The sequence below is a fragment of the Pelecanus crispus genome, chromosome 17 (genome assembly GCF_030463565.1).
Source record: "Pelecanus crispus isolate bPelCri1 chromosome 17, bPelCri1.pri, whole genome shotgun sequence".
Classification (NCBI taxonomy): Eukaryota; Metazoa; Chordata; class Aves; order Pelecaniformes; family Pelecanidae; genus Pelecanus; species Pelecanus crispus.
This window is the reverse complement of record NC_134659.1, coordinates 6,753,565-6,777,773: the sequence shown is the minus strand read 5'-3', so window position 1 is coordinate 6,777,773 and position 24,209 is coordinate 6,753,565. Positions and strand designations below refer to the sequence as shown.

The window sequence follows — 24,209 nt, the reverse complement described above, 5'->3', positions numbered from 1 at the left end:
AGCACATCCCGGCTAGAAACAAGCAAGCCAGCTTTTGCATGCACACACGGACCAGCACACACGTGCAAGCTAGATGACAGACACTCATGAGATGAGCATGGGCCAGGTACCCCCCATGATGCTGGAACACCAGCTGGCCTGCGAAAATGGAAAGTTTATGTAGCTGGGAACAGAAATTCAGAGCTGTGTTCGCTGCACTAACAACCACAGTAAGATCCTGGATAAATTCAGTGTTTAGTGTGAACGCACAGGACAAGGGAGATCACCGAGCAGGCCACCTTCTACCAAGATTGGTAACTTGTCACATCATCAACATCTTGAGAACAGCAACTGCAAGCACTGACAAAAGCACTGACCCCTAAAATGCAGTGTGCAAAACCAGCTAAACCAAGTATAACCAACCTGAACAAGCTAATGAGAGCCTAGGTGACTGCCAAAGCAACTAGGTGGTCAGTCTAGCACAAGCTCAGAGGTAGGAGTAGCTTCACAAAAGCCCTCCCTGCCCCACCACCTCAAGCATCGGTGAGTCCAGACCCTATCTACCACATCACTGCCTTCAGTTCCACCAACAAACTTCTGCTGCAGCTTTCCTCAGATTTTCTTACTTCAACTTAACCATCTTTGTCAGCAACCCCTGTGAAATGAATTCAGCTGTTCCCTTGTCAAAGGAACTTAACAGCAAGGAAATGCGTTTTGAATGAGCCAGGCAGTGCAAACAAATGAAATCCTCCCCAACCAAGTTGAGAGCCCACGTCCCTCCCTGCCCGTGGTCAGGCTCACGCCTCCTCTCCACCCAAAACCTTTGCAACCTGAATAACCTGCAAGCTTAGAATTCATTCTCATTTCACACCATCACTGCAGCACCGCAATGGGCCGGACAAACCCACATGGGCAAACATGGAGATGGAAATTACATCTTCTGCACGAAGCCAGCATCAGCTCCACCACTGACCCCTGGCTTGTTTCACCCAGCTCCCTGAAACCAGGGCAAAACCCTCAAGGGAGCCCAGCTCCACTCTGCAAACCATCCCGAGGGTCATTCCCGAGACCTCCCGCTCCTCCATCACCCCAACGGGGCACAGCGGGTGGGGCTGCCGAGGTCCAGCCCTGGAGAACTCATCCCACAGAAGTGCAGTGGAAGAGAGGGACACCATTACTCTGTATGGAGGGAAGTGGAGCTTTGAGAGAGAGAGAAGGGAAGCGGCAGAGGGAAACAGAGAGAAGTCTAGGCAGAAAACAGAGGGAAGACTTAGCGACCTGGGTTAGCTTCTGGTAAAGTTGTTTGCTGCCTGGAAGGGCACAAGCTATCCAAGTTATCTATTCCCTTGCTGCAAATCGGGGAGAACATTAATCCACAGACTGCAAAAAACCCTGCATTTTCATCTTGCCCACCCAAGCCCACTACCCTGAGACCCCTCTAAGCAGGTTTTCTTCCGATTAGAAAGCCTTGGTGGTGCACAGATGCAGTCGGGAACAGAAGGCAGCTGCGCTGCTTCAGAAACACTGGGGTTAAATAAAATAAAATTCAAACATCAGTGTCAGCTAAATAGAGAGAAAACAAAATTATCAGAAATTCTCTCTTCTCTCCCACAGTGCATAAACAGTGGAGACTGAAAGCTATTCAAAAAGTCACCAAGGGTATTTCTTTAATAAGAGGAGAACACAGAAAATGACTGTGCAATAAAAAAGCCAATTATCCGGGAAAGATACACTACCTACTCATAGCCTGGCACAGCACTGCAGAGAGAATTCACGCTCACGTGCTCACAAGCCCATATACGCAGCTCACAATGAACACGGAGCGGGGCACTGCACCGGAGAGGGCTTTTCTTTGGTCTGGAAACCCACAGCTAGATCCAGGATCCAGCTTTGCCACTGATGTTCACAGCAGGGCCGTGTTTTCCGTCTCCGTCTGCATGCAGAGTCGCGTGTCTCTGCATACACCGAGAACCAGCATGTGCAGAACAAGCCGGGCACCGATGAGCCGCTGCAATGGGGCAGCGATGCTCTGGCCATGACAGGGGACCAGCAGAGCCCTGTGCTGTCCCCGCAGAGCTCCAGGGCAGCAAAGGGCACGCTTACGTGCGCGGGCTCGCTCAGCTCTGTCTCGCACAGCATGCAAGTTCACAGGCGGGACAGGGGAGGCTGCTTGCTTATCAGCCAGCTCTGAAACAGCGGGCCGAGCTGCGGGCGAGCGGCTCCGAGCAGCTCCGATGCGTCACCACCGGCCAGCTGAGCCATGGCAACCGGCCGCTCTCACACACCGTCCAGGCTCCCAACCAAGGCAGGAGGCAAACACACCTCCTCACACGTGTGCAAGAGGCAGAGAGCACGCAGGCGGCCCGTTACCACGGCTCAGCCGACCCCAGCAGCGCACTAACTGCTGTGGGAAGGTCCGAGCGGCCGCTCTGCCTCCCAACAGATTTAACAGCTTCGGTAAAGCAACGCCTCTGCCCATCCCTGCCCTCCTGGGGCATCCTGGGGCTGGGCAGAGCCGCATCGGAAAGAATTGGCAGCTTCTGGGTGCAGTGTGCCCTTTTCACAGCAATGCTTTTAGTTGCTCATGAACACACGGTTCTTTTAACAAGAACTGCCAAATTTTTGCACCCCTCAGGAGGGTGGACTCATACGTCAGTCCTGCAAAGGAGGAGAAGAGGTAAAAATGGAGGAAGCAACAAGGAATGGGCGGGGGGGGGAAGGACCAGAAAGTATTGTAAACTTGTTAAAGATGCAACAGCATAAAACCTAATTTTTTTAAACGCTCTCCCGCCCCATCCTTCATTTTGGAAATCAGTGTGCAAGTCAAGGTTTAGAGGGAGAGAGAACAGGCTGGGTTAGGTTGGTGCAGGTGCTCTCTGTGGTTATTAGAAGTCATGCATTGTAATAGACTATCACTCACTGCCCGCAGGAGGAGATGCAGCAGCAGCAGCAACAGCAGAAGTGGTGGGAGTGGAATTGACGGAGGAAAGAGCTACATGGGTTGGGCTAGAAACATTTTTTACATCGTGGTGCTGGCTCACGATGGAAGGCTGTCTCCTGAGGGCTCCCTGCAAAGAGGAGGCGCCGGTCTGGAATGTGTAAACTACGTCCATCTGCAAAGAACCAGAGAGTGAGATAGCGTCGCCCCGGCCAGAGACAGGGAGAGGGGTCGGGGATGGAGGGGAGCAGGGAGGTTGGGCAGACACACACAGACAGGAAGGAAGAAGAAGGACGGAGAGGTGGGGAGGAGGGAGGAGAGAGCCCCCCCACCCCGCGCTCCCGTAAACCCGCACCGGGTTCGGCTGGTGTTTCTGGGAGCAGAGGAGAAGTCAGCTTCCAGCCTCTGCCCTGCTCCCGCAGGTACGAGAGGGGCAGGGTGCATCCCACCACCAAGAAAGAGACTGCGGTGGGAGGGAGCGATAGAGGAAACACCTTGGGTTATCCCGACAATCTGCAGGAGGAGCAGAGAAAGAGAGAGGGTGGGCAGAGGTGCGAGCTGGAAGCCGGTGGTCCAGAAAACTGCACTGGGAAAGGGTTTCTGGTCCCTCAGCCCCACGGGATGTACAGCTGGGGGGCCAAATCCTGGGACACACCATGCGCCCGCAGCTGCCGTGGCAGCTGGCCGTGCTGGGAGACGTTTCAGCCTCTCCCCCAGGCTCACGGCTCTGCACAGGGCTCAGAAGCGGAGCTGCTATGGGCAGGCAGGGATGCAGCAAGGAAGCACCCTGGGCGGTGGGCCACAGCTGCTCTGTGGATGCACACCGAGGCCAGAGCAACCGAGCAGCATCTGGGTGCCACCGTGGCTTCCCAGACGCTTTGCAGCTTGACTGTCCCCAGCCCTGTGCCAGCCAGCCCGCTGGCAGAGCGCACAGCCCTGCGCCCGCCCCAGCTCGCCCGCCTTGGCTGCATGGCTCCTCGGGAAGGGACACCTCCTCCAGACCCACGTGCAGCTCTCGTTCACCCCACGTTCACTCTGGAGGTATTTTACACACTGCAGTTTGATCTCCCTCCACAGAGGGACCCTCGTTTCCCCAGGGCACCAGACTGGCCCGTGGGGAAGAGCCCTGCGCACTCACTTAAGAATCATAGAATCGTTGAGGTTGGAAAAGACCTTTAAGATCATCCAGTCCAACCATTAACCTAACACTACCAAGTCCACCACTAAACCAATTAAGGGTAGAGTAGCAATTTCATGTTTCCTGGCTTGGTGGAAGACACGCCGACTCGGGACAGAAGCCCTCAAGACGCTCGTGTCGGACCTGCCAGCTGCTCTGCTCGACGTGCAGGGCACCACAGCCAGGAAAGGAGTCCCTAAAGAGGCTCCAGGACGTGCCAACGCCCAGGAGCGTTTTTCGCATTGCAAGACCAAGAGCTTATTTCAGCCCAGGTCCACCACGGCTGCAGGGCGATACCTCAGAGGCTCCGGGCTCGGCCCCAGCGGCATGCCTGGCTGCTGATACTGCAGCCGTTCATACCTACCAGCCCTCCAACACACCTGGATCGCTTTTGAAACAGCCTGGTGTTCCCAGCACATCGTTCACGTGAATGAGCCAGACCAAGCCGGCAGCTCAGCCCCCCGCAGCACCAACGACCAGCGCTGCCCTGGGCCCCCAGAAGAGCCCGGCCGCCCCTCACCGCTCACAACGGGCAGGGAACAAGGCTGAACCTCACCTTGAAACCCTCAAGGCAACATCTCACAGAGGAGAAGCAAAGTTAGCACGGCACAACATTGCTGCTGTGCTCGCTCCAGTTCCTGTGTCTGGGTTATTCTGGTTATCTCCATTTGTTGGAGGGCCAGAGGAGGAGGAATGGAGGATGACAAAGCAGCCCTGGATGCCAGGGGCCACTGGGGTCCTACAGCTTTCGTCCATGGGGCGGCTCTGCCCAGGCCTCAAGGAAAGACGAAGGGCAGCAACCTCACTGCAGGGAGCTCTCCCTGCCCTGCCCAGCCAGCAGTCTGGGGGGAAAAAACACCCTTTTCAGGAAAAACTGAGTCAGGGAGAAACAGCTGATGTGAAAGCCATATTAACAGATAGGTTCTCCTCCCCTTCTGTGCTGCGGGGCCAGGAGCTCCAGGCAAGGAGCCTGGAGAGCTGGCAGGGAGGGGTGGCAAGAGCCCTTGGCCAAAGGGCCATCGGGAAGGACAGAGAGCAGCAGAGGAGCGAGACCGGAGATGGTCTCGCACAGGCAGATCCTTCCTGGCACGTTCCCCGCTGGGAGCAGTGTCCCAGCGGCGACCGAGCTTAGCTTCAAGACTGACCCGCTGTGCAGCTCCGTAAGAGCCCGGGCAGCTCCGCAGCCCCCCGCAGCTTCCGAGCCCCCTCCCCTGCTGCGCGAGGTGCCCATCGGCAGCACATCCAGCCTCTTGCAGACCAGCCTGGCCTCGAGCTGCAGGATGCGCGCTCTGCGTCAGAACAGACCGGTGCCTGCCCCTGCCCCGAGCTGTCCCCAAAAGCCAGGCTGCCCTGGTTCCCCCAGCCAGGGCAGACCCAGAAAGGCACAGGCGGTGGGAGAAGTCTAGCCCAGGAGGCAATAGCATCCTCCGAGCAGCAGCCGTCGCCTCTTTCCAGACAGAGCCCCTGGAGAGAAAGAAAGAGAAAGAAAGAGGGAGAGAAGGAAGAGCCCCACAGTACCCGCTGCCCCACAGTACCTGCGTCTGTATCCTGTTGAGACCCCTGAACCACAGGATCTGCCCACGCCGCAGCTCCATTTCAGCATGGTCAATCTCATCCACATCTTCAGGCAGCTCCTCCTCTGGGATCTCCTCCTTGGTGATGCCATGCCCAGCTTCCTTCAGGAACTTCAGGTGGCTGGTTGGGACAGTGCAGATCAGCTGGGGAGAGGCAGGGAGAGAGCGGCTCCTTAGCCTGCAGGCTATGGCAGCACGGAGCCCACCGCCAGCCTTGACCAAGGGGGAGCATTCCTGCAGCGAGCTGCCAGGACGCAGCAGAGAAATGCCACCACTGGATGTGCCCCACTGCAAGCAGGGTGGGAACAAGCTGCAGATTGGCAACCTCCTCTCCTCACTGCTGGTGTGGTACTGGGAGGGAGCATCATCCGCTTCCAAAGCTGCCTTGAATAAATACTGGGGAGAACAAGGGCAGCGGGAAGGGAGAAGCAGGCTGGGCCATGAGCATGCCATGGCACAGAGGCACGTGGTGCGTTATGTCCTTCAGACTGGCTCTTACCTGGCCCCAGAGGAGCTCTCCCACTCCGATAAAAATACACCAGAACCACTGGCTCAGGGTGAGCCCAGAGCAGCTGAACGGCTTCCCACCAAACTCCACAATGATGATCTACAGCACAGGAGAGAACAAGTCACACACTGGGGAGCTCCAGGGGCTGCACAGCACAGCCACGGGATGAAAAGGTCACCTCCAGCCACACATCTTTCCCCCCTTCCCTGGGATCATGAGAGGAGCAAGGACCTCACACCCAGGCTAGTAGCTTTGCAGGACACCAGAGGCACGCTGGCTAGCCAGCCCTGGCACCTCCCAACACGCTCTAGACCCCAATATTCAGGTTTTGTGTCACCACGAAGCTGCTGGAGAAGAATAAGGGGGCAGGACAGAGCCGTGGGCAGTGACTGCAGCAGACACGGGTCCTGCCTGTGGCATGGATCCCCTCCCAGCCCCACCATCTTATTCCCACGCTGTTCCCGCAGCCTCACCTGAGCTGCAAACGTCCCCAGCACCACTGTGCAGAAGATAGGGTTGCGGTAGATGGACTCGAAGACGTTCCTCTCCCCATGGATCTTGCGCGCGTTGATCTCGTTGAACAACTGCATCATGACAAAAGTGTTGAAGACGATGGTGTAGTGCTCGGTGGGTGGCGAGTGGAGCGGGGCGTTCCGGCCACTGTCAATGTCAAAAAACTTCTCCCCTAAGCAGACAAGGGGTTTTGGGGAGGGGATGGGGAAGGGCAGGGAAGAGAGGAGAAGATGAGATCCTGTTCCTTGCTTCTGCTCTGCACTGGTGGAGGTGGAATTAGGATCCCAGGCTCTTGCTGAAGATCCCTTTACCCAGCCGGAGTCCCCCATGCTAGCCCCACTGAACCCTTATTTCCTTAAAAACGTTGAAAATCTGCTGGCCTGGCTAAAATTGTCTCTGCACCCAGTGAGGTCTTGAGCAGACCCACCCCCTCAATGTAAATCCTCTCCCTTAACACCCCTCTGTTGCCCATCCATTAAATAAGCTCTGTCCTGGCCAACGTGTGGTCACCGAGTGACAGCTGAGAACAAGGCTCCCCAACACTGGTGAAGAAAGGCGGCTCACGAGGCAGCGCTGGGACTCTGCCCCTTTCCTTCTCCCCCCGCCATGTCTTGGGGCCTCACAGCTCACCCGCAAAAAGCAGCGTGAAAATGATAGTTAGCTGGTACACCGCGTGTCCCAGGATGTTCTTCATCATGGTGCGGGAGATGAGCGGCTTGTTGCGGCCGTACGGCTTGCGCAGCAGCAGGGACTCAGAGGGGGGCTCCGTGGCCAGGGCTAAGGACGCGAAGGTGTCCATGATCAGGTTCACCCACAGCATCTGGACAGCCTTCAGGGGAGAGTCCTGCAGAGAGACGGCGGAGAACACGTCACGCCACCAAAACCACCCTCTCTTCACTCCCTGCTTCGCAGGAGCCCCGGCTTTCCTCCTGCCGAGCCCAGCGGCCCCGTACCTGCGTGATGCAGGCGCCCGTGAACGCCACGATGACGGCCACAACGTTGACGGTCAGCTGGAACTGCAGGAACTTGGAGATGCTGTCGTAGACGTTGCGTCCCCACATCACCGCCTTGACGATGCTGGTGAAGTTGTCATCCGTCAGGATGATGTCTGAAGCCTCCTTCGCCACGTCCGTGCCTGCGATGCCCTTAAGGACCAGGGAGAAAGCGATGGGGTGAGTCACGGGGCAAGCTCCACGCTCGCAGTCTGCCCAGCTCCGCTTCTTCGCAGAAACAGCCCCGAGAGGAAAAAAAATCCGCCGGAGCCAGAGGAGCCAGTGCCAGTCCTGCCTTTGACAGCGAGTCCTGCTGCAGCTGCACCGACGCACCCGAGAGAGAGGAGGCTCCAAAGCAGCGAAGCCTTCAAGAACAGACACCAGCTCAGCTCCAGAGTCAGCGGCAGCTTTACAGCCTGCCACCGTGAGTGCCCCAGACAGGGGCCACAGCACAGCAAAGCTGGAAAACAGCTTCTAAGGGCAGCTTCCTCCTTATGCCAGGGAACACGGGGATCCCTGGCTGGGCATCTCTGCTGCAAGTGAGGGTTGGGACCCCCAGATGAGAGACAGCGAGCTCAGCAGCCCAAAGCCCCGGTGCCTTCTGCCCCGTCCGAGGTGGATGGCAGCCCCGCAGCGAGCAGGGCTGCCTGCAGCCCCCCAAAAGTCACCGGCAGCCCCCCAAAAGTCACCGGCAGCATCTCAGCCAGCCAGAGTTTGCTCCGCAGGAGCTGGGCTCCCTGCATTTCTCACCGCTGGCACACAGAGGCGCTCTCTTTGCAGTAATTAAATGCACCAAAGCGATGCCCTTAACGAGCAGCTTCCCTGGTGCTTCCCCAGAGAAGCTCTCTTCAGATTTGCAAGACCCATCTCAGACGGGAACCCCTGGGCTGTGGCAGGGCATGAGCTTCGGAGCAGGCTGGGCAGCCCAGCCGGAGGTAGCCCACGCGCCGTTCAATCCCGGCTCTCTGGAGACCCAAGGGCAGCGCAGCCCCGGTGCCCAGCCCCCAGCAAAGCCCGGTGCCTGGCCAGGGTCTGATCCTGCACAGGGGGACAAGGAGCCCTGCTGCATGGTCCCCAAGAGAAGACAGAACTCACCTTCTGCTGTTCATCCTAAAGGCTCCAGAATTGCACTTGGATATTTAACACCTTCCGAAAAACCCCTACTCCCCCAAAATTTCTCATTTGCTCAAAGCTCCCTACATGGGCTCAGAAGGCTCTACCCAGTGTCTCCTGCTCATGTACCTAACTTAAACAATTCACAGGAAACCCTTTAAAACTGACAGGTTTATTTTCTTGCTTCTTTCGGACAGGGCAAAGAAAAGCAGCAAACCAGGAGATCAGAGTTCTTCATCGTAAACCAACTCCCCAAGTCAGTGCCAGCACCGCGCTCGGAGCCTGGGCTGCCCGTTACGAGCCTGGGTGAAGAACCGCGGGGATAAACCAAGTCACGCTGAGTTATTGGGCTCCCACAGCTCTCCCGGACCCCAGGGCTCAGAAACCGGGGCCAGGCAGGACCCTGCTCTGGGTACTCTGCAAGCACCGTGTCACCTTCAGCTTGACGCAGTCCTTCCAGGGGGGCCAGAGGAGCCCAGCCCTACGCCAGGCTCTCAGAGGATTGCTTCCCATCAGCCTTTCGCTAACATCCTACAGAGTTCATGAGAATTAAATCAAACCTCCAAAGAAGCTTTCTTTTTTTTCCTTTTAAGCCATCCTGTAGATTTAGAGGAGAGTTTCGCTGGTCCAGAAATAGTTTTAAGCGTTGAGAATAACCAAGTGTGCCATTAGTTTCTCACCCTGGAGAGCGAAGGCCACCCCCGGGGAAAACCCACCGCCCGTCCGTACCATGGCAAACCCAACGTCGGCTTTCTTCAAAGCTGGGCCATCGTTGGTGCCGTCCCCGGTCACAGCCACCACCTGCCTCTGGTCACCAACAGTGCTGTCGATAATTCCTGAAACGGGACAAGCAGTTCAGAGAAAATAAGCCCCAGGGGCAGGCTCCCGGCACAGATTACGCGGCAAAAGCACCCGGGCGGAGCAGAACGAGACGCTTCGGTGAGGGGCAGCGCCGGGGGAGCTGGCAGGCGCTCACCTTTCACGAGCGTGTGCTTATCTGTCGGGGAGGAGCGGGCCAGCACACGCAGCTTGGGCCAGATCTTATCCAGCTGCTCCTGTTCCACCTGCAGGACAAGGCACATGTGAGAAAGGGCAGGGACCCCCCCAAAAACCTTCTGCCCCACCAGAAAGCAAAGCCCAAATGGGGCACAGCGCCTTCGCCTCCAAGCACCCAGGCACCCCTGCAGCTGCGCTGGCTGAGGATCCCGGCAAGCGGGGGGACCAGCCGCGTTTATCCAAGGAGAGAAGGAAAACCCAGCAGGATTCAGCACCTCACACTGCTGGGGCTGTCGGAGAGGCCACCCACACCCACTGCAGAGCAGGACCCAGGGGCTGCTCTCCCACCTCTCCCTTCTCGTTGCGGATGAGCCGGTTGAACTCCTTCCCCTCCAGGCACAAGAAGTCCTCCCCTGGCAGCAGGATGCCACACTTGGTGGCGATGGCACGGGCGGTGTTGATGTTGTCCCCCGTCACCATCCGGACAGTGATCCCTGCACGCTGGCACTTCAGGATGGCGTCCGGCACCTGGGGGACGGGGACAGAGTTGGGGGAGGACAGGCAGGGCAGGGCGGAGCGCTTGGGTATCTCAGGAGCCAGGCGGCTCCTCTCCCATCCTCCCTAAAAGGATCTGGAAAGGGCTCCGGTGGGGTCACGGACCAGCAGCCCACCTGCATGCACCAGCAGCTCAGCTCGGTGCTCACACTGGGGACGAGATGCTGAACCAAAAACTGCCCCCCAGAACCAGCTCAGCCGTTTATCCCTGGGGTGCGAGGACCGGAGAGGATGCCTGCCGCTGCGCCGCAGCCCCCTGCCCTCGCCACGGCTCCAGCCAGACTCGCGTGCGTGTCCGGAGCAGCTCCTCCGGCACAGGCAGCATGAGATTTTCCAGCCCCTGCCCCAAGGGGAAGGCAACCTCGCTGCCTCCTCCCCGTCACGCCGCGGTGCTGGGCGCCAAGGCCCGGCCCGGTGATCCATCACAACGGGGGCATTTTGTCCGCCCCCTCGCACCGCTCCGGCAGCACATTGCTGCACTAATGGGTTTACCTATTACGGAGCAGTGGAGGAAGAGGATATTAGTGAGAAATTAGCAAATTGAATCAACGGCCTCCAGAGCCGGTGCAGACAGGGCATCTGTAATGCAATTCCCAGACCCAGATACTTGAACATCTAATCAGGAAAGATGCAAGCAAGGCAGGAGGGCAGGGGCAAGCTCCAAAATGTAATCAAGAGGCAGGTATCAGAGGGCTTATTGTATTAGCCCAGCTGCCTGCCTGTCACCCCGGTGGCAGAGGCAGAGGAGGGCAGCAAGCTATGAGGGAGGAACCAGCTAGATCAGCCCTGCCCTCCTCCAACACCGTTCTGTCACCCCTATGTCTTGTCTCCATGCACCTTTTGACTGCATTTGGAACCAGTCTGGCTTGTGCACAGATCCCCGGTAGCAGCTGGGGGGAAAGGTTGGCTGGAAACACCCTGCCACCAGGTCATTTTGTCCAGGTATGGGAGAGAAATGCCAGCAGTAGGGAGCTGGTAGCGTGGGGCACTTCAGGGATGGATGCAGAGGAGGCTCCTTGTGCTTTCTTAAGTGGCTCGTGGTCCTGAGCAGCAGGGAAAGGGGCTCCTGGCCCAAGGAATGGGGCTGGGGTGGAGGACAGCCAGGGAAAGCTGGGATTCGGTACCTCCGGCCGCACAGGGTCCTCTATCCCAACCACAGCAATGCAGGTCAGGTCAGACAGGATCTCGTTCTCGCTGTCCCAGTCCGGCTCGGGATCAGCAGGGAAGTCACGGAAGGCCAGGCAGATGGTCCGCAGCCCATGGCAGGCCATGGGCTCTATCACCTTCTTCACCATCTCATCCCGGTCCTTCACCTTGAACACCCGAGGGTCTCCGTTCTTGTCCAGGATCCTGGTGCACCTACCACAAGGACCGGGATGGAGGGTGAGGGAGACCGGTGGTGGCACAGGCTGCCGGCTCAGCGATCCACTTGCCCTGTCACCCAGGTTCCCCATTTGCAAAACAGGGGCATTCCCCTTGCCCACAGCTCCCTACAGCTTTACCAAAGCCACCCTAAGAGAATTAAACACTTTGCACAGCAGCACCTCCTGACAGCTACCTCCCCACTTCACCCTTCACCCCACAGCCCTCCAAAACAGCTCCGCGGGTGCATCAAGAGCCTAAAGGCCACAGGACAGGGAGAGGACTGGCATAGCAAGGGAAGACGGTTACTTGCGGAGGATGATCTCGGAGGCTCCCTTGCTGTACATGCGAAAGCCACCGTTGCCGTTCTTCAGCACCGTGCTCATGGACTTGCGCACCGAGTTGAAGGTGTAGACCTTGTAGAGCTTCTCCTCCGGCACTTCATTCCGCACAGCCTGGTAATCCTGCTTCAGGTCCAGCACGAAACCCAGCAGGGCACACTCAGTCTTGTTCCCCACTTGCCGGGGTAGCCCGCCTTCCTTCTCGGGTGGCTGGAGAGGAAAAAGGGAAGGAAAAGCAATGTCAAACCTGGGTACGGCAGGATGGGAGCTGCAGGGACGGTCAACGGTGGGAAGGCCAGAGGACACGAGGCTGTGGTTCTCCAGCTCACCAGGATCTTGGATGTGTAGGCGGAGTTGATGGCGACACCGTTGACGATGAGGTCCAGGATCTTGGGCAAGATGGCTTCAGGGTCAGGAATCTGGCGGTAGTGGGTGTCCCCCACATAGGCCTGCACCACGGTCATGCGGTTCATGGTGAGCGTGCCCGTCTTGTCCGAGCAGATGGCGGTGGCATTGCCCATGGTCTCACACGCATCCAGGTGTCTCACGAGGTTGTTGTCCTTCATCATTTTCTGCAACAGGCACCATGACCAAGAAGGTCAGAACCAAAAGCGTGAATTTCCCCATCATGCCCCCAGCAGCCCCGCTGCATCGTGGTCTCACCTTCACGGAGTAAGCCAGGGAGATGGTGACCGCCAGCGGGAGCCCTTCAGGCACAGCCACCACCAACACGGTGACACCGATGATGAAGAACTTGACGAAGTACTGGATGTAAATGGGGGTGCACTCCGCCAGCCAGGGCCGCCCCTGCACCCCAAACGTGTCGATCACGAAGTACAGCACCAAGATGATGACCGTGATGGCCGACATGATCAGCCCTGGGCGAAAAAGGGACAGTGGCAGGTGAGGGGACGCAGGGGAAGGGGACAGCCCCTTCTCCCCGTGATGCTTCCAGCAAGAGCTCTGGGGTGACAGCTTGTGTCGGGCCACCGCCACTCACCCGCCTTCCCGATCTGGACTGCCAGGCGCGTGAGCTTCCCTTGCAGCACAGACTTCTCCTTCTTGGGCACCTTCACCTTCTTCTTCTCCTTCTCCTCATTTTCCACCCCTTCCTGGCTCTTCAGGGGCTGGATCTCTAAGGCCACACCATCCTGAGTTTTAGCTACAGCCCAGGGCAAAATAAGACACCACGTGTGAATAGGAGAGAGACCGGGAAAACCTGTAGGACACCACTGAGAAAGATGGTGGTGGGAGAGAGAGAAAACCCAGAACAAGAACCATTCCCGACGACAGACGCACCTGAGCACATGGAAACCTCGTGTCCCGGGGCCCTGCCACCTCTCTATGGGGCAGCTTTCTGCCGTCTACCCCAGCCCCACAGATAAAGGATCCTCAGAGCTGACAGCGGCGATGTGACCCCTGCACCGGTCACACCTCTAAGGCAGCGCTGCAAGAAACCCTCTGGCCAAGCTTTGGGGTGGAGGCAGGCCTCTTCGAGCCTTGCCTGCGGGCTGCTTTACGCCCTGCAGCAGATGGGGAGCGCTTTGGGCTGACCCCAGAGAGGCTCCGGTCCCCCCCCCCCGTCCCCAATGAGCATCCCTGGTCTGCGCCCCGCTCCCGCTCGGTGCCGCCTCTGCAGCGCCCCGTGGGCAGCTCGGCAGGAATCACTTGGCAGGGGAGCGACTGAGGGGGTGAGATGGAGGGGGATGGTTAGAAATTTGGATGGAGTTTGAAGAGGAGTGAGCCAGCTCCTTGAATCCCAGCCCTGAGCCAGCCATCCGTCACGTTTTTAGGACCCGAGACAGCCAGGCTTTCAGCTGCTATAATTGGTCTAGTCCAGCTGAAGGTCTGCACCGGGGAGACCCAGGTCAGCTGGAATTTTTGGAGAGGCATGGGAAGGGAAGAGGGTGGGGACCCCCAAGAGGCTGTGCCTCAGCTGCCGGGGCTGGAGGAGCAGCAGTGGCCCCATAGCTGCCTGCAGCCGCCCTGGGACCTGTCCCTTCCCGGCTGCTGCTGCTCGATGGCTCGAGACACCCCGGAGCTCAGGGCAGCTCCACATCGGACACCTCCACGGTTACGACACACCCGACATGGACAAAACAAGCACCCGGACACAGTCTGACGGGAAGGAGGGAAACTCAAACTGCTGAGAGGAGAGAGAAAGAGAGAGGTGGAGAGAGAGGTGCAGAAATGGGCTTCCTCCACAGCCTGCAAAGAACAGTGTGAGAAACACTGGCGAGGAGACGCTCACGGAGTCGAGGCCATGGGAGGAGAGGGTGCAACCATCACGTTGGCCAGGCCCCGTGGGACATTTCATCCCAGGAATGGCATGAGGGGACCCATGTCTCTCCCTGAGCCGTGCCCAAACACAAACCCCGCAGAGGGATGGCTTCTGGGGGGCACAGGGGCTTCAGAGCCACCAGCTCACAGCCGCAATTCACGTAAACACGGATGAGATTTGCCTCGAGAAAGGGATGCTCTTGCCAATGGTCTGCGCTGCTGGGAGAGCCCTGTCCTCCCTGCACGAAGGCTTGCCCCACTCAGGGGCAAGATGGCCACGGGGGAAGCCGGCCAGCCCCGTCCCCGCTACGCACAGCCCCGCGGTGGGGTGCCAGCGAGCACCGCAGTGCCGTGCCGGGGCCGCCGGTCACGGGACCGTTGCACCCTCTCCCAGGACAACGAGGCGAGAGTCCCGCCGGAGCAGCAAAGAGCACAGACTGATGAGAAGAAGGAAGGAAGGAAGGAAGGAGGAATGCTCGGTAGTTAGTGTGGTGCTGGTTCAAAGGATGGAGAGGCTGGTTACCTTTGTTGCGATTTTCGGGGGCTCCGGTTTTTTTACCTGTTCAAAGAGAGAAAGGGTGGAGGGCTGAGCACATGGACCCACGTTCAACATCCAGCTGATGGGACAGCCTGGGGTCAGCCCTGCTCCGAGGGGCCACGCACCGCTCCAGCAGCATCCATGCGCAGGGCTCGGCACCCTGCGGTCACCCTCCGGGCACCACGCGTGCCTTGGTCCGCAGCTCACGGCATTGGGGAGGCTCTGGAGCTCCCCGACTCCCCCAGGCACCCCAGCCCTAAGGCTTCAGACTTCCCCACCTGCAAAGCACCCGCTACAACCCCGGTCAGTGCTTCAAAGGGTGCCAGTGGTGTCTCAGACCCTTGGGGAGAAGAAACCATAAGTGGAGCTCAACCTCCGTGCAGCACGCACCGAGCGCCGGTGCTCCCTGCCTCCCGCTGCCACTGGCCACAAGCGGATCCACGCAGGAGGCGCAGATTTGTCCCCTGCCGTGGGCAGCGCTGTGCCCGTAGTGGGGGGCTCTGACCCCCGTGTCTGCGGTGGGCAAGGTCCACACGCAGGAGTCCTCAACGTGCCTCCAGAACACGAGGAGCACGGGGCTGCTACAATCTAAACAAGCCTTGCACGATAAGGGGTTTAGAGACCTTCCTCCCATCGCCCCCCAGCACCACAGTGGGGGATAAGCCCGTGAAGCCCCCTGCCCCACTTTGCTCCCAAATCGAGGGCTGCAAGGCACAGGGCACAGAGCCGGGTTTGCTGTGGGGCTGGGTGACAGAGTTTGGGGGCTGGGAAAACACCGAGCGCTGTGTCTGGGCACCTGACAAGCTGCTGCTCGGCTCCGACAGCAGTGCCGTTCCCACGTCTCACCCCGTACTCCCACCTCCAAGCTGGCAGCTAAACCCCAAGAGCTCCACAGCCGCCGAACCGCAGCGATGCGAGCCAGCCGCCCGCCCCGGGTGAGCAGAGCTGGAGAAACGCAGCGCACACGGGGCCCAAAGCCAAAACGGCTGCCAGGAGAGGCCCGGCAAGCCTCTCCCCGCATGGCATCGCCTCTCGGAAGGGCTCCCTGGCGCAGGGACACCTGTGCAGCCAGCGATGCCAGCCGGCAGCTCCCTCCTGCCAGCTCCTCGCACCTCGTGGCTGCTCCCAGTGAGCCCAGACCTGCTGAACAGGGGTGCGGGGACACGGGGGAGAGCCGAGCTTCCCAAGCCTGGCTTGCACCGCTCCTGGCTTTTAAAGCTGGTATCGGAGCTGGCACAGAGCAGGGGAATAAGCAGCAAGACATGAGAGCCGAGGCAGGAAAGCATTCAAGTTGCAGCGTGATCAGGAACACCTCGGCCCACCTGGCTGCTCTCCTACCCTCCACCCCACAGCACGCAACCCCTTCTCTCCCTCTTGCCATCCTCTGCGCCTCGCCTCCTTCCCCAGGGAGCTCAGGGGATGCCAGCAGAGATCTTCAGCAAAAGTCCTCAGGGTGCTGGGTGGGCTATGAACATCCTGCAGATGACCAGGACTCACCTTCCCACCATGGGGCGGGCAACGAGCGCCGTGCCACGGCACCGCGGGGCATCGCTATCGGCCGCTTTTCCCTCTGAGCCTCAACCCCCACCCTGCAACTCCAGGCTGCAGCAGGCTGGAGAAGAGAGAGTTGGAGCAGTGTCCGAAAGAGCTGGCGAGAGGAGGTCTGGGTGCACGGGGGGCTTTCCTCAGGCAGCACGATCCCCACGCTACGGGCGAAAGGGCAGCAGGGAGGGATCCCCCGCCCCCCCACCTCGAGATCTCGCTGTACCTGCCTGGGTCATGGGTGCTAACATGCAAACGCATCCCACGGATGTGGGCGTAGCTTGTTGCACACCAGTGGATGCTTCCCAGGAAAGGGAGAAAGGCAAAAGGAAGGAAAAAGCAGTTTCAGTGGATCTCCTTACCTTTCTTCACCTTCTTTTCCTCATCTCCTTCTCCCGCACCCAAGAGAGTGAAGATGATTCCCGTCTGGGAGTTGATACCCACGGCAGTCACCACCATCCTGCCGGAGCCCTCCATCACATGGGTACCTGGCACAGCAGGAAGGCCACGATGAGACAGGCCACGGTAAGACTGGCACGCCATTCCCATCTCCTCCCCAACACTGGGACACGGGAGCAGTCACTGCTCCATCATGGCACAAACCCAGCCCAGCCCTGCACTGTCCACGCGAGAGCTGCCCGGGATCCTCACCTGACAGCAGCATGGGGTCTTTATCCAGCGATTTCTTGACTTGGTCTGACTCCCCGGTCAGCGAGCTCTCATCTATTTTCAGGTCATTGCCCTGGATCAGGATCCCATCGGCTGGCAAGAGATCACCTAGGAGAGGAGCAAAGAGGGGGGTCAGCCCCAGCCCGGCCAGCCGCAGCTCATCCCTGCCTGCCCCGTCCCATGAGGAGGCTTTGTGCGTCACCAAAAGGACTCAAAATTCAGTCTCAGACCAAATCTAGAGGGAGGAGAAGCAACAGATGGGTATTAGGAGACAGATGGGTATTATAAGATGATATCCAATAGCTCCAAAATCTTCACTGCTGTATGAAAGCATTCATTGTGAGGACGTTTGCTCAATCAGACGGTGCTTCCCCCATCTGGTTTTACTGAATCAACACCACATCCTTCCCAAAGCCTCCTGATACAGCCAAACTGTTACACGATCCCATCATCCACCCGCCGAGGAAGGGAAAAGCCCTATGTGAAAATGAACACCATGTTGGACCAATCTCCTTCCCGACAGGAATTGCATACCCCCTGGTAAAACAAGGAGCAGGACCTAGTGTAGCCCTTGGGCTACATCTCCTTGCCAAGATGATAAGATGATGTTCCTCCTTGCTAAGGAGATGTTCACCAACAAGGACATAGTTGTGAAAAGGAATCGCTTTTGAGACCAGCAGGTCGCTAAAGCAACCCAAAGCTGCGTGCCGGGCCTGGCTTAGCTCTGCCAGCCAGCTCCAGGCTAGCAAGCAGCAAGGGCAGTGGAGCATCTCCCATTGCTCCTGGCCACGGCACAGCGCAAAATGGAGTGCCTGGAGGAGCCGCGCTTCCCCTCAAGGCAAAAGGGCTGGCAAAGCAGAGAGGAGGAGCTGCCAAGGCTCCCAAAGCGCAGGGACAGACCCCAGCCTCCACTCACCGTACTTGATCTGCGCGATGTCTCCGACCACGATCTCGGCCACTGGGATCTGAATCACCTGCCCCTTACGGATGACCGTGAACTTCTGCTCCTGCTCGATGCGGCTCTGGAGGCCACGGAATTGCTTCTCCTTGCTCCAGTCATTGAAGGCGGTCACCAGCACCACGATGATCACCGAAAACAAGATAGCCGCCCCCTCGATCCAGCCAGCCTGCGACTCGCCCTCATCCTCCACGCCGCCCGTCGACTGGCCGCACACTGCAGATGGAGATGAAAACTCGTTTGCACAAGAAGACACTCGCTTTCCCCCGAGTAACACACGCAGAGCAGAGCCTGGAAGACAGTTACTCCTCCCTCCTCCTCCCTGAGCTGGTCCAAGGGCTTCCCCTGCTCTCAGGAGAGGGTTTTTATATCCCTAGAGGCATTTGGGTTTTTCCCCCCCTCTTTTTTTTTTTCCACTTTTCATTTTTGGCAGAGGTTGGGCTGAGAGAGCCAGGACAACTGGCTTCTATTTCCCGTTGCAGCACCCAGCCCTCCCTCCGCTGCGTGACCCTCGGGTGAGTCACCATCTCCCTGCATCTCCAGATCCCTGCCCCTGCTTGACTCCTCCAACGACACAGAGATCCAGGGCCGGGGGGGAGAAACCCGCCCAATGCCGTCGCTCCGCCACACGTGGGGTGTCACGGCTGGGAGGATCGTTCCCTGGTCGGGGGGAGGTACCAGGGGACAGCCAGCCTTGTCCCTCCATGCCCAAACCGAAAGAGAAGCCCCATGGGGCTTGGGAAGCCACCAGACCAGATGGACCCCTTGGTCTCTCTGAGCATCTTTTGGGGGAGCAGCGAGGAGCAGCTCTGAGCCACATGATGTGACAGCTGTGCCCAGACACATCCCTCAGCGCACGTCCCTGGACGTGGACGGGACCACGGCGAGGACCCCAAGGACGGGGAGAAGCCACCGCCTAAAGGGTGAGCATCTCCCTGCTCCATCTGCACCAGGCTGGAGGGACCCACCGGGTGACCTTCCGGAGACAGCGCCTGTCCCAAAGCCCTGCTCCCACACATCTGGGCACGGCAGCTCACGTGGGGCCCCCACCGAGCACCCCACCACGCCGTGGGGACCCCGGGGACTCACGTTCATTGTCACCGCCCGGAGGGTGGTAGAAGGACAGGCCCAGGGAGATTATGGCTGCGATTTCCAAGATGATCAGCGTGACGTCCTGGAGTGCCTCCCACACTAACTGCAGGAACGTCTTGGCCTTTTTGGGAGGAATGAAGTTCTGGCCGAAGACCTGCCGCCTCTTCTCCAGGTCGGTCGGGTTCCCGGACAGGCCTGGAGCGGGGAGAGACGGAGATGAGGGCAAACCCCACTGCTGCCCCCCACCAGCACCGGTGGGACCCCCATAAGGAGCAGCTCCAAGCCTGCACGGGGGGCAGGAGGTGCAGGCAGGGGGAAGCCAAGGCAGGGCTTTGCTCCCATCACCCGTGGGACAGGGGACACCCAGCCGATGGGGCAGGACGCTGCCGGCACCGCGGGCAGGAGAGCGTGCGTGGGCCAGGGCGAGCACGCCGAGCCGCCTCTCCCTGGTGCTGCAGCCTCGCGAAGCGCCCAAGTGCCAGTTAATGCCAGTTGGCACTGGCCGGCTTGTTTACATGCTGCATCAAATTAGCCGTAAATCTGGCACCGTGAGCGGCGCTTGGAGCTGTTGGAGCCACCTGATCCCTCTCTCCTGCCAGCTTGGAGGAGCAGCCGCCGCGCAGAACGACTCGGCGCAGCAGGAGCGTCTCCGAGCTCGGCCGAGCCCCACGGATGCGTCACGACCGCAGAGGCTGGGACAGCGTGGCCGGGCCAGCTCCCACGGGGAGCTGGTGGAGGAGACGCAGGGCTGCTCCTGCTGCTGAAAAAGGGGTGGTGGGAGCGAGGAAAGGGGCATTAAAGCCATTAAAACGCTGATGGGGTCCAAGGTGAGAGAAGCCTCCCCTGCTCAGCACCGCCTTAACTGAGCCCTGCGCTGAGCCCCCCTGCTCTCCACCTTAAGCTGGCCCACGGGGCTGCTGCCAGCTCCCGAGATGCAGCGGGCAGGCGGCCGAAACCCCGGCCCTGGGCACCTCTGGTGCCTGGAGCAGCCTGGCAGCGATGCCCTCCCGGGGGACCGAGCCTTCCCGCTCGGGGGACACGTCCCCACCAGCTCTGTTGCATCCCAGCCGGGAGGAAGCAGCAGGATGAAGCCCGTTCCCCCCCCGCCCCACGCATCCCCCTTTCCGCCGCGACTACACCCCGCGGCTGCAGGGAGGGGATGCGCTGGCACAGCAGCCCGGGCAGGGCAGCAGGATCCTGGGATCTCCCAGCCCCGACGGCCTCCCCAAGCCCAACCCATGGGGGAACGCTTCCCGCCCAACGTCTCCAACAGGACGGATGGAAAATATGGCTAACTGCCGTGGCTTGACTCACGCTGGCGCCAGGGCCAGGGAGGCACGGCGTGTGCTGCGGGCAGGTGTGCCCGGCACACGCGTGCTCCCGCACGAGGATGCGGGATGCTGCCACGGGGCAGGGGAGGTTGCACACCTGGCTCCTCCAAAGCCCACGTCCCACCCGTGGGCATGCCCCTAGAGCTGCCCCCCACCCTCCTGGGGCAATTGGAGAGGAGCGGGGCTTTCGATTTATCTGTGCTGACACAGGGAGGGTTGCAAAGAGCGGAAGCTGCGGGCACCTAACTCCAGGCACACGCTGCGGGTCTGCGCTGCCAGCAAATCCCTCCTGGCTGGGGCCGCTGCAGGGCCTGGGGGGGAACCAATTAATGGGGGAGTGGATTAGGAATTTTGGATGGAGGCCACAAGCGACAGCAGGAGAACAAAACCCCTGTGCAGTCACCGGTCCCTGATTAGAGGGGAGGCACCGCAGCCCAGGAAAGTTGCTTTTGGGCAGCAAAGCTTTCACACAAGGAGCCCCCCCGGCGCAGGCTCCTCGCCCCGGCTCGGGAAGGAGGTGGCAGCCCCGGGAGCCGCTACCGGCAGCGGGTGAGTCAGGGCAGTGTTTGCTGACACTCGTCACCCAGGGGAGACCGGGAAGGGAGACGCGCTAATCGGTGACTCACCGAAGCCGCCTGTGCTTCGCCGCCGCTGCCGCCCCGCTCCCCTTCCCACCCTGCCCGAGCCGGCTCAGGGACGGGGCTGATGGAGGAGGTGGAAAACCAGCGCCCAGCAGCGAGCCATCCCATCACCGAGCCGCTTTAGGAGGAGCCCTAAGGGGTTGGGGTCCGCCGACACCTTTTAGGGCAAGAGCCAGAGCAGCAGGTCCCAGCGGCCCCCCGCACCGATGCTGGCCAGACACTCCCCGAACAAACGCTGGTGCGGAGAGATCCCGCCCTACGAGGACAAACCACCCAGGGGACCCCTCGGGCCGAAGGCAGCCCCCCAGAGAGATGGTGGCCAGCGTCTGCCCCGCGGGGCCAGTGCCAGGCTCGACCGAGGACGGCCAGCGCTGCAGCACGGAGAGAGGAGCAGCAGCGCCGAGGGGCAGGAGCCGCACGCACCCGGATGGGATGAAACCGCTCTGGACACTGCCCACAACGGGCTGCCATATTTTATGGTGGGGCAGGAGGTCTGGGGGACTCCCTGGGCAGGCTCTGCTGTGCCAGCAGCCTCCTCCCGTGACACCTGGGCCACATGCTCCCTGCCTGCATGGAGCGGGACCTGCGCACCATCCCAGCGGGATAACGAGCAGGATAAGGAGCATGGGGCTGCCTATTGCAGCGTGGAGCTCAGACGCGCACCCCGTGCCCACACACGCAGCAGTGCCCCGTCTTGTGCCCGTGGGTCCAGCGAAGCTCCCGAGCTTTGGCCGGGCAGTGCCAGCTGGGGAAGGGTTTGCAGGCAGAGCGGGGCTCGGGGTCATGTCTGAGTCAGCCCCAGCTCTCCGCAAAGGGCTTTCCAGAGGGAAAAGGTCCCACAGCACACGTGCCAAGACATAGCTGGCATTCCCCAGGTTGCGTACCTTTCGCTAAACCACGGCTGGGGCATCCCACCTGCAAACACAGCCTGAGCTCGCCTGCGCTGCGCTCCCCGGGGCGAGCAGCCGCCTGAGGACCCCGCTCCCCGTTTCCCAGGCTTTGCCCATGGATGTGTCAGGCAGGGGCACGCTCCTGGCTTGCAGCTTCCCGACCTGCCGGGGCTGCCCTCATTGTGGCACCGTGGCGGTGCCGTGCCATGCACCGGGTTCTCGGGTAGGTGCCCGTGGAGGGGCAGCCCTGGCAGAGCAGGAGCCAAACACCCTGCTCCGATGGGATCGGACCAAAGTGCCGCAGGCTGCCTTGAGCGTTCGCTCCTCCTAAAAAATCCCAACTTGTGGGAAATAACCTTTCTTTGCTTTCTGTGCTCAACAGGATGGGGTTTGGGACAGGCAACAAAGCTCACCTCCAGAGCAAGAGGGGGAGGCAGGGATCTGCTGGGGGCACGGGATGCAGCGATGCCAGCCAGCGCCTGGAAGCAGCAGGCGGGATCAAAGAGCAGCCCCGCGCCTCACCCTCAGCAAGAGCCCTCCGGCCAAGGCAGAGCCTTTCGGGTTTGCTTCCCCCACTCCCCTCCCACCCCAAAGGAGCGCGCTCTCAGTTTGGCAGGGCGAAGCGCATTGTTTTGCGACCTGGACTTGGTATTTCCACCGGGACTCCCCCCCTTCTCTAATGACATCCCGATATTGTCTCCCCTTCCCGGTCCCACTCACAGCTGGGAAACACGCTAATCCCCAGCTTACGGCACTAATAATAACCCACAGGTTTTCAGAGCCGAGGTGCAGCCACGTTCCCCATCCCACACAGCCGCTGCGGGGCCGCATCGTGCCACTGCCGTTCCCAGCCCCAGGTAAACCCTTGGTGCCGTAAGCAGGGGGTCTCTCCCCCCTGTACCCCTTTTAATGCCAAGGAAGGGGTGCATCGTTGTGCAAAGACACCTGCAGCCACCCCACGCCAGAAGCCCCAGCATCTACCCCTCGATATGGGGACCCGGAAAGGCCAGCCCGGACCATGGGGAGGAGAGGTGACATCCTTCCAGCGAAGGCTCCCAAAAGTGAGCTGGCACCCACAGGCAAGCATCACTGCCACCGCTCAAACCTGTGATGCTCAGAAGCACCCAACCAGGCTTTACGCTCCCCCAGCTGCTCAGGAAGCCCTGCGGGCCCGAGGGAAGCCCACGTGCATCTCCCCATCCCCAGCAGCGATGCCCTTTGGGGATGCGTTGCCCGTCCCTCGGCCGGGATGCTCACACCCTGCAAATGAGCTCCACGCAGCGCGGCCGCCTCTCCGGGCACGCTCCAACCTTTACACTCTCCTTCACCCACACCCCACGCAGCCCTGCCGTTAGCGCTGTCAATTATTAAACGGGGGAAAAGCTGGTGCTGACCTGCGGGGCAGCAGCCGGGCTGCGGAGAGGAGCCCCCTGCACCCCTCTTATGCCCCGTCAGCTCCTCACCCCTGCCTGCATCCCGCCTCCGCTCCATCCTCCCGGGGGACACATGGCTCCAGGCTACGCCTTGGGGGAAACCCCAGGGAAGAAGCTTCTCTTTTTTTTCTTCCTCCTTCTCTACCTTAAATGATTATTAAGACCATCTTAATAAATCGGCTCGTCTCCCGCAAAGCTTGCGAGGGATGCCCGGTGCAATGGGAGCACGCTTTGAGCTCAGCCGCAAGACAGCCACCTGAGCCACCCCTCTCCAGCTTGACCCTCGCGTGGCTCCAGCCCAGAGACGCCGGCCGGACCCGAGCGGGTGGTCCCACCTCGCAGACCGTAAGACGGCCACTTACCTTCAACTGGCGACGTCTTCAACCTCTTGCAGACGTTCTGCACGCCGCCGTAGGAGTCATTGAGCCGGGCAACCGCCTCGGCGCTCCTCAACTCCATGAGGTTCCTGAGCTCCACCATGGAGCAACCAAAGTCCCCCTCATGGTTGCCTTCAGCAACCGAGTTCCCGGGGTGGTGGTCGGCCACGTTGTTCGTCATCTTGCCGGCGCGGCGGCGGCGATGCCGGCTCGCGGCTCCTGCAGCACCCTCCCTCGAGGGTCCGGCGGGGGGATGCTCGGTGCGGCTCCTTCCCTGGGGGCTGCCCGGGTGAAGCGGGTGCCTCTAACCGAGCCCAACTTCTCCGGATAAAGGTGTAAACAGGATGTGCATGTTACCGCGGAGGCGACCTTAGCAACGACCAGCGTGCATCTCCCGCAGAAGGAGGAGG

General features: G+C 60.1%; 1 protein-coding gene across 8 annotated transcripts in view; it reads right to left on the bottom strand.

The window, feature by feature from the left end:
• The window catches only part of ATP2B4 (ATPase plasma membrane Ca2+ transporting 4), a 30,209-nt gene extending 6,220 nt beyond the window's left edge, over window positions 1-23,989 (bottom strand). Inside the window, exons 1-20 of one of the 8 annotated variants that reach the window (XM_075722432.1) lie at window positions 23,785-23,989; window positions 19,125-19,322; window positions 17,994-18,251; window positions 17,060-17,185; window positions 16,764-16,896; window positions 14,533-14,567; window positions 13,049-13,210; window positions 12,712-12,926; window positions 12,378-12,620; window positions 12,017-12,258; window positions 11,470-11,704; window positions 10,139-10,318; window positions 9,771-9,858; window positions 9,524-9,630; window positions 7,643-7,834; window positions 7,320-7,533; window positions 6,650-6,861; window positions 6,168-6,275; window positions 5,630-5,812; window positions 2,976-3,092 (exon numbers count right to left, since the gene is read on the bottom strand). In XM_075722432.1, coding sequence (XP_075578547.1) covers window positions 2,976-3,092; window positions 5,630-5,812; window positions 6,168-6,275; window positions 6,650-6,861; window positions 7,320-7,533; window positions 7,643-7,834; window positions 9,524-9,630; window positions 9,771-9,858; window positions 10,139-10,318; window positions 11,470-11,704; window positions 12,017-12,258; window positions 12,378-12,620; window positions 12,712-12,926; window positions 13,049-13,210; window positions 14,533-14,567; window positions 16,764-16,896; window positions 17,060-17,185; window positions 17,994-18,251; window positions 19,125-19,322; window positions 23,785-23,980 — 3,444 coding nt within the window. In that variant the 5' untranslated portion in view covers window positions 23,981-23,989. Of the gene's footprint in view, window positions 1-2,891; window positions 3,093-5,629; window positions 5,813-6,167; window positions 6,276-6,649; window positions 6,862-7,319; window positions 7,534-7,642; window positions 7,835-9,523; window positions 9,631-9,770; window positions 9,859-10,138; window positions 10,319-11,469; window positions 11,705-12,016; window positions 12,259-12,377; window positions 12,621-12,711; window positions 12,927-13,048; window positions 13,211-14,532; window positions 14,568-14,851; window positions 14,888-16,763; window positions 16,897-17,059; window positions 17,186-17,993; window positions 18,252-19,124; window positions 19,323-23,784 lie in introns of those variants that run through there. The other 7 variants (XM_075722436.1, XM_075722434.1, XM_075722433.1 and 4 more) reach the window with 7 other exon arrangements.
• Between the last annotated feature and the right edge of the window lie 220 nt (window positions 23,990-24,209).